At 52.4% G+C, this 12,224-nt stretch overlaps 1 protein-coding gene across 1 annotated transcript; it reads left to right on the top strand.

The window, feature by feature from the left end:
• Nucleotides 1–10,517: 10,517 nt before the first annotated feature.
• Nucleotides 10,518–12,224, top strand: POU4F2 (POU class 4 homeobox 2; the record flags this gene model as incomplete). Its single annotated transcript, XM_082281479.1, has 2 exons — nucleotides 10,518–10,823; nucleotides 11,283–12,224. 2 exons carry the CDS (start codon nucleotides 10,518–10,520, stop codon nucleotides 12,222–12,224), a joined length of 1,248 nt encoding a protein of 415 aa, XP_082137605.1.

Here is a 12,224-nt window from a genome sequence, read left to right as displayed (position 1 = left end):
AAAAAAAGTTATTTGCACAGAAGCATAAACTATTGGTAGACTTCAAGCAAGTTCTGAACAGCAATATTTTAGGAATCTAAATGAGACACAGACAACCAAACTTGTTGCTCTTTCAGGTAAAGGCCAAATTTCTCATTTATGTCCTGTACAAAACTGTTGGGGGTGATTTATCTAAAAGATGATGTTCCCTCTTCCTTGCTGCTACTTAGACAAACTCTCAAAGAGGGGGAAGAAAGGAGTTGGCAAGAACATCACAAAACCTGAAATAATTTCTTTGTTAACTTATAGTTGGTGTTGTTTTTACTACCGGAAAGGGTTCAAAAACTGATGTTATAGCCCTGAGCTGAGCAATGCTATAACCTGAAATCTTAATATTCTGATAGGTGCCAGTATAGAATTTAAGGTCCAATTCATACATAGATTTACTAACAAACTAGGGAAGTGCTAACTTACAACAGAATTTCTGCTTGCATAAGACAGAGGGATGATGATTTCAAGAGGTAACTGCGTGTATGCACTAAAGGACTAAGTTTTTGTAGTCTCTGGTTTGCCAGCAATTTCTTTAACTGGAAAACTAAACAAAAAAAATAACAAGCAAACCTCCCCAACAAAATAAGACTGCAAATTCCACTTAGAAGTTCCTTAGTTTTAGTACTACTAGTACAGCCTCTCTCTCCTCTAGGTTCAGCTCAAACTCTGATTTGATGGCTGGTCTTTGACTTGGCAGGGGCTTTGCCCACAAAAAGTGCACCAGTCCTGCTTTTATTTTTCATTTCCATGGCTTTTGCTCTGCAGATGCCAGTGGCATTTTAGAAGCACAAAGTCCCTGAGTTCAAGAAAAACCAGCCACTGTTCATACAAATGCAGAGATCTGTTGTTTTCCACCATTTTACATGGAACAGCTCAATTTATGAAAAAGAAAGCTGATTATTGCAATGAAATCTCGCCTTACAACAGATGAGGCCGTACCACACAAACTCAAATAGTGAATTGCAGCCTGTTTTGAAGCCAGATTTAACACTGGACTGCCTCTTTAAAATAGACAGTCTTGCCAAAGAGCAACACATCTCAGCTCTCAGAAGTAAGCTACACAGCTATTCCCAGGTCTGGCTAAATTTTTAAAGAACATTGAAATGTTTGGAGCATTCACACGTGTTAATGCAGCAAAGATGCTTCCAATTCACTCAGTTTTTTCTGGCTTAAAGTGGAATAAATAAAAGCAAAATCTAGTCATGTACCTTTGATGAATTAATGTTTCTTCCCTCCCTCTTTAACCAGCTTGGCTTCTTTATACACAGATGGTGGTCTTGGTTAGGGTCAAGGTTGACACAGCAGCACCTTCTGTTCCCTGACCCATTGTCACCACCTCTCACACCACTATAATGAATGTGTAAAATCACTGTCAAAATGTTACCAAAAAGATAAATTGTGCAGGTACAGAAGAAAGTCTGCTATCCCCTCCAACATCATCCATTTTTATTACGCCACATTATAAATTACATTTTTCATCATGTATCTTAGGCATGGAAAATAAATGCACTAACCCTCTAAAAATAAGATTCCTCACTAAAACCCTCTATAGAAGATACCACTCCAGAGCACACATTTACAGCTACATCATAAATCTTTGGTAAAAATGGGATTTATAAAAGCTGTGCTGACACAGCTTATCTACAAGATTGTGAAAACGACAGCCGTGTGTAGAGTGCTCACCCTGCTAAAACACAGCTGTATGAATATTGAACATCAAACCCCACACAAGCCTTCTGACCTCTGCAGCAGCTCCCAAACCAGCCCTGCCTGTGTCCCTTCCCAAGCCAGGGTCCCACCCACAGCTGGAGCACAATTGTGAATCAAATAGAGCAAAACTCTTTTCATCACTTCCTTTCCCTCACTTGCCTGCAGGAAGATATTCTCTCTACCTACCTGTTCTGGGTTTGTCTCCCCACCACATTTTAGTATCGAAAGCAGCTGGGCCTTGCTAATTGATTAACTTCTGTGGCTTTGGCCTCCTGACAAGTAACCCTTACTTGTCAGGTTGCTGAACTTGTCTGGTCCTCTGGTTCATTCTTAAGTATTCTGAGCAATTGATGAGCAGAGATTGAGCCACCTTCTTTCTCACTCGACATGTGCCCTGCAACCTACTGTGACATGCCATGAAACATCCTTCTGGGGACACAGAAGGGTATGAGGTGGTAGAGAGATATGAAGTAAGCGCTAAACCACATTTCATTCCAGCATAGACCTCTGGCATATTCTTGCAGCAGCTGAGTCACAACAGTCTGCTGGCCACTTGGATTTGCTTCTGGCTATGATTGAGGACAGGAATTTTCCCAGTTCCCTAGAAACAAGCAGTAGGGCCAAGCAGCAAGAAGATGCCAACACCAGGGCACCCAGCCAAATTCTCTGGAAGCACTTCCAGGAGTCACCCTTCTCAGAGCAAACTTTCAGGGCTCCCCAGGGCCTCACCCCGGGTTTATCCATGGGAACACAGAGGAGCTCTGGCTGTCGCTAGCCACCACGGCACTAAAGTATCACTGGGACCACGGCGGGAGAAAGAGAAGGGCCGAGGGAATCATGGTCCTGAGCTCACCTCTCCAGCACCTGGGCTGCCTCGACCTCCCGGGAAAAAAAAAAACAAAACAAGCCCCTCAAAAAACCCCAAACTTTCTACTCACTACCACAGACTGCATTTTAATTTCCGGGTTGCCCCAGCTGTATTTATATGGATGGGGGGCGGGGTGGTGCACCCCAGCCCATCCCACCCTTCCGCTCCTCTTCCTTTCCCTTCCCTCCCCTCCCGACTCTGCCGTGGAAATCCTCGCAGGACCCCGCCCTTCAGCAGCGCAGGGCCCGACTCCAAGCAGGGCACTCCCGAGTGCATCCCTGCTCACTAAAAGACATTGCACAGCTGTCAGCACTCACAGCAGACCGGTTCAAGTGGTTGTAAAAGCCTCTTCAGATCCCACCTCCTTATTTGAAAATGTGCACAAACACTATTAAAAATCATATCAAGCTAATAAAAACAAAAGCAAAATCATGCTCTTAAATAAACACCTAATTATCCATGCCAAGCAAACAGAAAAAAAACCCACCACAAAAAGGGCAAAAACCTCCTCGCCATTTTGGCCTACTTTGGGCTAGAGTGTCTGGACCCAGCAGGAACATTTTCAGAGGCAGGCAAGCGCACTGGAAGCCCAGGTCACTGGGAAAGACAGGGATGCTGGGACCTGTTAGGAAGTGTTTCCTTGTCTCATGGGTGTACAGCAACAAATTCACTTACCCAAGGAAACACGCTGGCCTAAACAAGGAAAGAAAAATGCATTTTACTCAAGAAAGTTCACCATGTCAGGGCACCTACCAGGCAACAGAACTGCTAAGGGATTAACAAGTAAAAATATGATTTGATTCTGCATTTCCTATATATACACAGCAACAGACAGAGAGTCAGACACATGCAGCTTGATGATTTGAAAAGTTTCAAATGACAGCTTCTTTGGGTTGTCCCAGGTCTCTCCTGTCAAAACAAACAGTAAAGAAGTTAAGCATGAATTTAGTTCACCCCAATTCAGCGAAATATTTAAAGCAGGATGTGTGGATAGAAGTCCTTGTGAGTAAATTCCTCTACAGAAGTTTGTGTTACATGCTATAGACTGAGTTGTCTGCATTTTAAACTCTGCTTCAGATTGGCTGTATATACATTTGTCAATTATTAATCTCCTGCATTTTTTTTTTTTTCTGGGCATCACTTCTTTTCTTTCTTCAATTTTTCTTTACCTTCACAGTTCCATTTTCTGAGCTGTCTTCTTTCCTGCGTGTCTGTGTGTTTGCAGTTCTTAACACAGAACCATTTAATAAGCTTTGATGTTCCTGGCAAAACTCCCATTGATCGTCTTGATTGCCTTTGTAAGAGATTTCACTGGAATTCAATGGCTGTCTCAGGACTGGGAAAGATACGTGATAACACAGTCCTAACCCGCTGCTTCCAACAGGAAATGTTGATGCAAGCTGGAGATGCATTTCACAACTTGATTTCATTATATTAACAGTCTTCAAAACGTACAGTATTTCATTTATAAAAAGGGATAGGAGCACAGGTGGATGCCTGCCCATGCTCTGTGTGGGAAGGGAATGGCTTTGATGTGTGCCCAGAGGTTGTACAAAAGGTGGAAAGCATTTCTGCTGAATTTTAACCAATAAAAAAGGAAGAGGATTTGTGATTAGCTTTGAATAAAACTTAACCAAGTGTCTGTGCCCACAGGTAAGGTGGACAGCCCCCAACATTATCACTGGTGTTACGTACAGATACATCTACTGGGAATTAAAGCCTGGTTTTCCAGGGCTAGGTCTGAGCTCAGCATGCCTGGCCTTGCAGGGACCGATGCTCCAGCACACACATTTCCAGGAGATGCTGGGCCTAGTGGGCCTTCCCCATCAGTCAGGTTCCAGTCCCACCATGCTCTGATTGTGTGGACATAGAATCAAAGGAAGAAAACAGTAATTCTCAGACATTTTCCACCACCTATTCATGGAGCAGGATGGGTCCATGCCAGACCTCACCAAAACTACAGAGACTGTGAAAGCACAATCCATGGCATGGCACACACCAAATACCACAGGTATACATTACGCACCTCTCACCCAGGGCCACAGGACCCTGTCTCCCTAAATAAGTATTTTAACACACTATTTAATGGCTCGGGGGTACAACACTGACTCAGTGACACAACTGTGCCTGCTCAGAAACATGAGGTTTTCATCACTTTTTCAAATGCACGTCAACTGTCATAGTTTTTTCTTCCTGGCTGAAAGGAGAAGGCTGCCTGGTGAATCCTGGGGACATGTCAAGAGATCAGCCAACACCTTGCATGGCAGAAGGGGGAGAAAAAGAACTCAGATTTACCTTGAAAACCCTGCAGAAGTAGACAGAAGACACTGAAAAGTTACAAGGGCTAAGAGCTCTGAGCTGAGGACGTGTGCATGCTGGTGATCAAATTAAAAATTACAATATTTTCCCTAAGTTAGAGCAACTCCTGAAAGATATCTGAAGTGCAAGCACCATCTTTTGTTGCACCAAGTGCCTGGCACCAGCCTGCAGGCACCAGGCTGAGCACACGTGTCCTCATTGCTCCAGTTAAATGGCATACGGAGGGAGAGAGGAATTTTGTGCTTAATTAAGGAATGTGTTTGGAATATGATTTGTGATAATACATCTATAACAAGGGGAATTAATGAAAATAATTAATGAAGGCTAATCTGAGATACCAGATCAGCAAGAGTAGGGTCCCAAGGACATTCACACTGTGATTTATACTTTTTTTTTTAATGATCCATGAGATCTTAATGTTTTCAATGCAAGTAGGAGTTGAGGATGTGGTTAGGGAGGGCTCCCACCTGTGAGAGTATTTGCAAGGAGGGTTCCTGTGTTCCTGAGAGAGTTAGATCTGAATTTATTTGCTTTGCATTATCCAGTGTTTCTTTTCCTTTAGAAGCCACTTTATGTCTGAATTCCCCTCTTCACAATTTTATTTTGATCTCTAAGGAAGAGCAGTGAAGTTTGTTGCACATCCAGCTGCTCTAATTTTGCAGTGTTTGGACAGCAGGTGTATCTCAAAAAAAAACCCCCAAACCCAAATCCAAACAAGCAGAAATACAGGCAAAATCACAGCCTTTCAGGACACTCACGACCCTTGAGCTATAAAGCACACAATGGAAACTTGGATTAAAATGAAGGTATTCAAAATAACTTTTATGCAGCGCCATGGCAAGACAAGCAGGTGATTGCTGTGCTGCTACCAGATAGATGGCACAGAATAGGGGGCAGGACAGTCACCATTGCCTCTGGTGTTAGCCAAGGCTATGGATGAAAAAGGCCTTTCCTGAGGTCTCCAGGGCTGGCAGAGCCTTGGGAGAGCCTGAGGAGGTGTGGGAGCATTCTTGGTGCCCCACTGCCATACTGGGCCCACCTCAAACAGCAGCTCCAACAAAGAAGAGAGGTTGAAATCCATGCCAAAATGACTGCCAAAAAGCCCTGTACAAAGCCAGGGCCTGCCTCCACCTCCACCCTCCCTCTTGGAAAAGCAGTTTTGGGATAGCATCCTGGGTGCTGTGGGGAACGTGCAGTGTTTGTGAGCAGAGGAGAGGCAGTGCGAGCTGGACGGCTCCTGCTTAGCAGTCTGCTCACATCGTTCTCCCACGAAGAATATTCAGCTTTCTTTGTCTAAAATGTTGAGTGGTTATGAATAGTAAGGATAGACTATCTGTAATTATTTTTAAATTATTAATGGTTTTGTTAGATCCCTTCACTTCTACATTAGGTTTCTGTTAATGTAAGTTAAATCAAAATGTACTTCGGTTTCCAGGCAGCTCCCAAATGTATTTTTCATTCTTTCATAACATTACTTCAAGTTCTCGATGAGGTGTCTATGATAAAGTTTGCTCCTGAGCCGGCAGACTTCCAGTCCTAATGAATTCAGTGAAAGGCTCACCAGGCAGGGCTCTCATTCAGCCGGGCCGGATGGCGAATGAGGAGGCCGTGGCTGCATTGCCCGTCAGGGTCCCACCCCCAGCTTCTAGGTGTCATACCCTATCCATGAGAAGGAGCATGAGATCCACGGGGGGAACACCAATGACAGAGGGAAATTTGTCAGAATAACCGAGTTACTTTATTGGTGCTTCCCATCGCGCTTAGGAGACTCAGCTTGTTATGCCAGGCACTCCTGATCACCAAATATCTGCGGAGTGCCTGGCTCAGGGCACAGACCCTGCAGGAGGGGAGGAAAGGTTCCTGCTTGCCACCCTGCCCCAGGAGATGCTCTCGGCTGGGGAAAAAGAGAGGGACAGAAACGCGGTTTTCTCCCTTCTCTTCCCCCCTCGCCCCTCGGCCGGGCAGGGTCCGAGGGTCCGGGGGTCCGCGAGGCCGGGCCCTCACCCCCCGCCCGCCCGGCGCCCCGCTCCTGCCGAGGGGGCGGCGCTGGGGAGAGGAGCGTGCGGAGTTAAACGCGTGCATTCAACACAAACGCCACGAAAAATGCCTGGATAAATTATGCAGAGGGATTTCTGGATTTCTTTCAAGTAATTAAGTTTCGATTTCTTGCATTTATTTTAGTGCCAGGAAGCACGAGGCGCCACGGACGGCAAAACTCTTCATTGATCGTTCCGGGCTTGAAGTTTGACTTCGTGACTTGACTCGGCTCGCGGCGGCGGCGCGGCCGCGGATTTGGAGGGGGGGAGGAGATTTGGGAGAGGGGGAGCAGGAGCCGGTGCGGGCGGCGATGCCGGGCTGGAGGCACAGAGGGGGCCGGAGATGCCGAGGCATCGCTGGCGTGCGGGGATGCCCCAAGCGGGGTGTCCCGGGCCGGTGCATCTGTCCGCACCCGCGGAGCCCTCGCGGCTGTGGGGCCGAGTCTCCCCCCGTGCCCGGATCCCCGAGGCAGTATCCCGGAGGCGGCGGGGGCCGGGAGCCGTGTGGGGCACCGGGCGGCAGGGCCGGGGCCGGCGCTGCCCTGCCCTCAAAACAAAGGTAGAGTTTGCTCAAAGTGTAGCCCGCATCTTAATGGATTAAAAATTCATAGGGCGCATTAGGTTCGGTAAAATATGAATGCGCGTCTTTAAATTTTAATCGTAAATCAGAACATAGATACATGAGAGGCGACAGTGATTTCTCCCCAGATGTCTGCGTGGGTCAGGGTGTGGGCGTGGGTAAGTTGGAGGGGGGGCTCTCCTTTTATTTAGGCAGCCCAGCGGTGCGCAGAGCCGGCTGCGGGGCCCGCGGGGCCGCTGAGGTGCCGGGGGGCGGCGGAGGCTCCGCGCCTGCTGCGGCACCCCCGGAGCCCCTCCCGACTCCGGGCGGGGGTGCAGATGGGCAGCGCGGGGGCTCTACGAAAAAAACCCAACACCCAAACACAAACAAATAAACCCAAAAAATCACCAAGAAAAGGGGGGAAGGGGGAAGGCAGGATGTGCTGGGTGGAGGAGCCTCGGGCAAGGCGCTGGCGGCAGCGGGCACAGCAGCAGCGCGGCGCTGCGCGGGGCCGGAGCCGCGGCGAGTCCCTGAAGCGCGGGGAGCCACCGCGGGGACCCCCGGGGTCACCCCCGGGCCCGGCACCGAGGAAAGTTGGCCCAGCTATGCGGCCGCGCCGCTCCGCGTCCCGGTGGCGGCCGTTCGGAGCGGCGATGAGTGCTCAGCGTTTTGGAGATCGGTTGTCAGTTGCTATTAAAATCAAGATTAATTCATATTAACGATATGCGTTCTCAATTCTCCCGTGTGACAGCATACATTAGAACAACTATTGCGAGTAATTAAACTCAGTGCGGGAGGGGTTAAATGTATAGCGGGGTGGGGGGGGGGGGGTCCTTCTCGCATTTCTCTCTGCCAAAGTTGAGCCGGAGAGCCGGGCGGGCAGAGCCCCTTCCCTGGCTCCACGCACCCGGCAGGCTGGCTGCCCTCGGACCTCCCCGTGCCAACGAGGTATTTTCTTCTTCTTCTTCTTTTCCTTTTTTTTTTCCCCCCTTTTTTTTTTTCCCCATTTCCCGGAAAGCGGGAGCTTTCCCTCGTTCTCCCGCACACCTCCCGGCACGCCCGCGCCGAGGCGCGCAGGGCTGCGGCCGCTGCTGGGGAGGCGGAGGCGGGGGCGCAGGAGCGGCCGGGCGCGCTGCGGGGACCCCGGCGGAGGGAGGCGGGGGACAGCGGCCTCCCTGCCAGCCCTGCCCGCCACGGGCGGGCCGCGCCCCGCGTGGGCTCTGCCCGCGATCGCCTCAAAACGCGCAAAATATTATTGATAGCTCTTTCTTGGGCGTTGGAGATGCTTGATGCTTTAGACTAATTAGACAAGCCAAAAGCCTTTTGAAGATTAAGCAAATTGGACAACCCTTGTTAATTAGAACATAATTTAAAGTTTGAAATTATATCACTCATGAAGTAGCCTAATTAGTATGACGATATGTTAATAGCCTACCGAGACACGAAGCGCGGAGGTTTGGCATGAACTCCTTAAAGGCTTGCAAGAAAATCCTCTTTCCTATGTTGTCATTAATAAAAGATTTCTATAGACTTCAGCCTTTCAACGGTGACATACAATTTATAGTACACACAATGCATTAGCCCATAGTGCTGCTCAATTTTTTTACTATTATGAAAACTAATAAATTCGTCAAGCTGAATTAAGCATACAAATCAGATGAGGCATAACAGATTACATATTGAAGCGCCGTGTCTCCCGAGCCTAAATGAAATTTCAATCTAATAATTCCTTCCTGGCCCGGCCATAATTTGTTTAGAGATGTTGTTCTACTTCTTTCCAAGCGCTATTCACACCATAATTAAATGATACTCAAGCTTTTAACTTTGATTTATTTCATTTCTCTGAGCTGGCGACAGTGAGAGCTGATACAATGTAATTTTTTTTATTTCCCTTAAAATTACCAAGTCTGCTGTTTAGGTGAGAAATTAAACACCTAAGCACTTATTTTAACCTTTCTGCTGCAAAGTGAAATTCATGGAAATAAACCCGACCACCTCCAGGAAAACTGACTTTCCCCGATTTCTTTTCTCTCTTTCAATTTTTTTTTCCCTTTTCTTTCCTTCTTTTCCTATTAGACAGGCGTAGGAAATTGGCGGGATAGCGGTGCGCTTTTGCAGGAGGATCCCTCCGGCTCCCCGCCGATGGGGGACGCCGGCGGGGGCAGCCCCCGGCCGCCGCTCCCGGCCTTTCCCTGTGCTGTCCCCGCGCAGCGCCCGGCGCACCCCCCGCCCCTGCCGCCCTCCGGAGCGGTGCCGGAGCAGCGGCGGGACACTCTGGCTGTAGGACCGTGGTGAGCCCGGACGGGACTTTTCCCCCCTCTTTTTTTAAAATTATTTTTTCTTTTAATGGAGGGTAGATTTGAGGCGGTGGGGTGGTCGCTTCCCCCTCCTTTCTATTTTTTTCTTTTTTTTTTTTTTTTTCTTTTTGGCTTTTTCCCTCCCCTTTCCGGGAGGCGACGGGGCGCGGCGCGGCGGTGAGTGTGGGAGCACGCGTGGGCGTGGGAGCGGCGGGGGGCGGGCAGGGAGCGGCGGAGGAGGGGGCCGGGGCCGAGGAGGCAGGCGCGGAGGGCCCTTCCCGAGGAGTTGGGCTGTAGTGACAGGCGAGAGGGGAGGGGAGGGAGGGGAGAGAGTAAAACCCACCGGCGCGGCGGCGGGGAGGGCACTTCGCGAGAGGCGAGGGCCGGCGCCGGAGCGGAGGCGGCGGCGGACAGCGGCGAGCGCCCGGGCGGAGGGCGGGCAGGCGGGCGGGAGGCATCCCGCGCATCCCCCGCGCATTCCCGGCTCGCCGGAGCCGCCTCTCCCTCTCGTCCCCGGCGGGGCTCGGGCAGCCGGCTGGGGGGCGAGTGGGATTTTTTTTTTTTTTTTTAATTTTTCGGGGGGTGGGGGCGCGGGGCTCCTGTGGCTTTTCCGGGGGGTTTGGGCCCCCGGCCCCGCGCCCCTGCCCTCCTCCGGCGGCCGGCTGCCGGCGGGCCGGGCCGCGGCGGCGGCGAGCACCATGATGATGTCTCTGAGCAGCAAGCAGCCTTTCGGCCTCCCCCACGGCGGCGGCAGCGGCGGCGGCCTCCACGAAACCAAGTACTCGGCCCTGCACACCGCCTCGCCCTGTCCCTCCGCCGGCGCCGCCGCCCCCGCCGCCAGCTCCCCCAGCAGCACCGGCACCGGCGGCTCCGCCGGACGCGGCTCCGGCTCCGGCTCTGGCCCCGGCGGCAGCGGCGGCTCCGGCTCCAGCTCGGGCTCCGGCCCCGGCGGCAGCGGCGGCGGCGCGGAGGCGATGCGGCGGGCCTGCCTGCCCGCCCCTCCGGTAGGTGCCCGCCGCCCGCCGCCCCGCTTTAAGGGGAGCCCCTCGGTGGCCCCCCGGATCCGCCTGATGATTTTTTCATGGCCGTGCAGCAAATCACTCGGCGCCGCCGGGCGCTCGCCCAACTTATGCATGCGGCGGCTCTTGCCGCTCGTATTAATTTTTATGACCTGGGATGCTGCGTGCGGCTGGTGCGTGTGTCCGTCCGTCCGTCCGTTCGCTCGCCCGCCCGCCCGCCCGCCGCGGCTCCTCTGTGCGAGCGGCTGTGCGCCGCGCCCGCTCCCTCGCCCCGCTCGCTCCCTCTTCTCCTCTCCTCTCCTCTCCTCCCCCCCCACCCCACCCCCCTCCCTTCTCCAGGATTTCTCTTTTAACATGCTGGGAAGGTTTTAGTGGCACGGCGGAGTGCGCGGGGAGGCGAATTCCCTGCTGAGCGTTATGTGTGCCTTCTATTTGCAATTGCAGAGCAATATATTCGGCGGTCTGGACGAGAGCCTGCTGGCCCGCGCCGAAGCCCTGGCAGCGGTGGACATCGTCTCCCCGAGCAAGAGCCACCACCACCACCCGCCGCACCACAGCCCCTTCAAGCCGGACGCCACGTACCACACCATGAACACCATCCCCTGCACCTCGGCCGCCTCCTCCTCCTCCGTGCCCATCTCCCACCCGTCCGCCCTGTCGGGCACCCACCACCACCATCACCACCACCACCACCACCACCACCAGCCTCACCAGGCGCTGGAGGGGGAACTCTTGGAGCACCTGACGCCGGGACTGGCGCTGGGGGCCATGGCGGCCCCCGACGGCGCCGTGGTCTCCACGCCGGGCCACGCTCCGCACATGGCCGGCATGAACCCCATGCACCCGGCGGCGCTGGGCATGGCCCACGCCCACGGGCTGCCGGCCCACATGGGCTGCATGAGCGACGTGGACGCCGACCCCCGCGACTTGGAGGCCTTTGCCGAGCGCTTCAAGCAGCGCCGCATCAAGCTGGGGGTGACCCAGGCCGACGTGGGCTCGGCGCTGGCCAACCTGAAGATCCCGGGGGTGGGCTCCCTCAGCCAGAGCACCATCTGCCGCTTCGAGTCCCTCACCCTCTCCCACAACAACATGATCGCCCTCAAACCCATCCTGCAGGCGTGGCTGGAGGAGGCCGAGAAGTCCCACCGCGAGAAACTGGCCAAGCCCGAGCTCTTCAGCGGCGCGGAGAAGAAGCGCAAGCGGACCTCCATCGCCGCCCCCGAGAAGCGCTCGCTGGAGGCCTATTTCGCCCTGCAGCCCCGGCCCTCCTCCGAGAAGATCGCCGCCATCGCCGAGAAGCTGGACCTCAAGAAGAACGTGGTCCGCGTCTGGTTCTGCAACCAGCGCCAGAAGCAGAAGCGCATGAAGTACTCGGCGGGCATCTGA

This window comes from Coloeus monedula, assembly GCF_965178545.1.
Source record: "Coloeus monedula genome assembly, chromosome: 5".
In the NCBI taxonomy this organism is placed as follows: domain Eukaryota; kingdom Metazoa; phylum Chordata; class Aves; order Passeriformes; family Corvidae; genus Coloeus; species Coloeus monedula.
The sequence above is the reverse complement of the archived record's forward strand: the minus strand, read 5'-3'. Positions and strand labels throughout refer to the sequence as shown.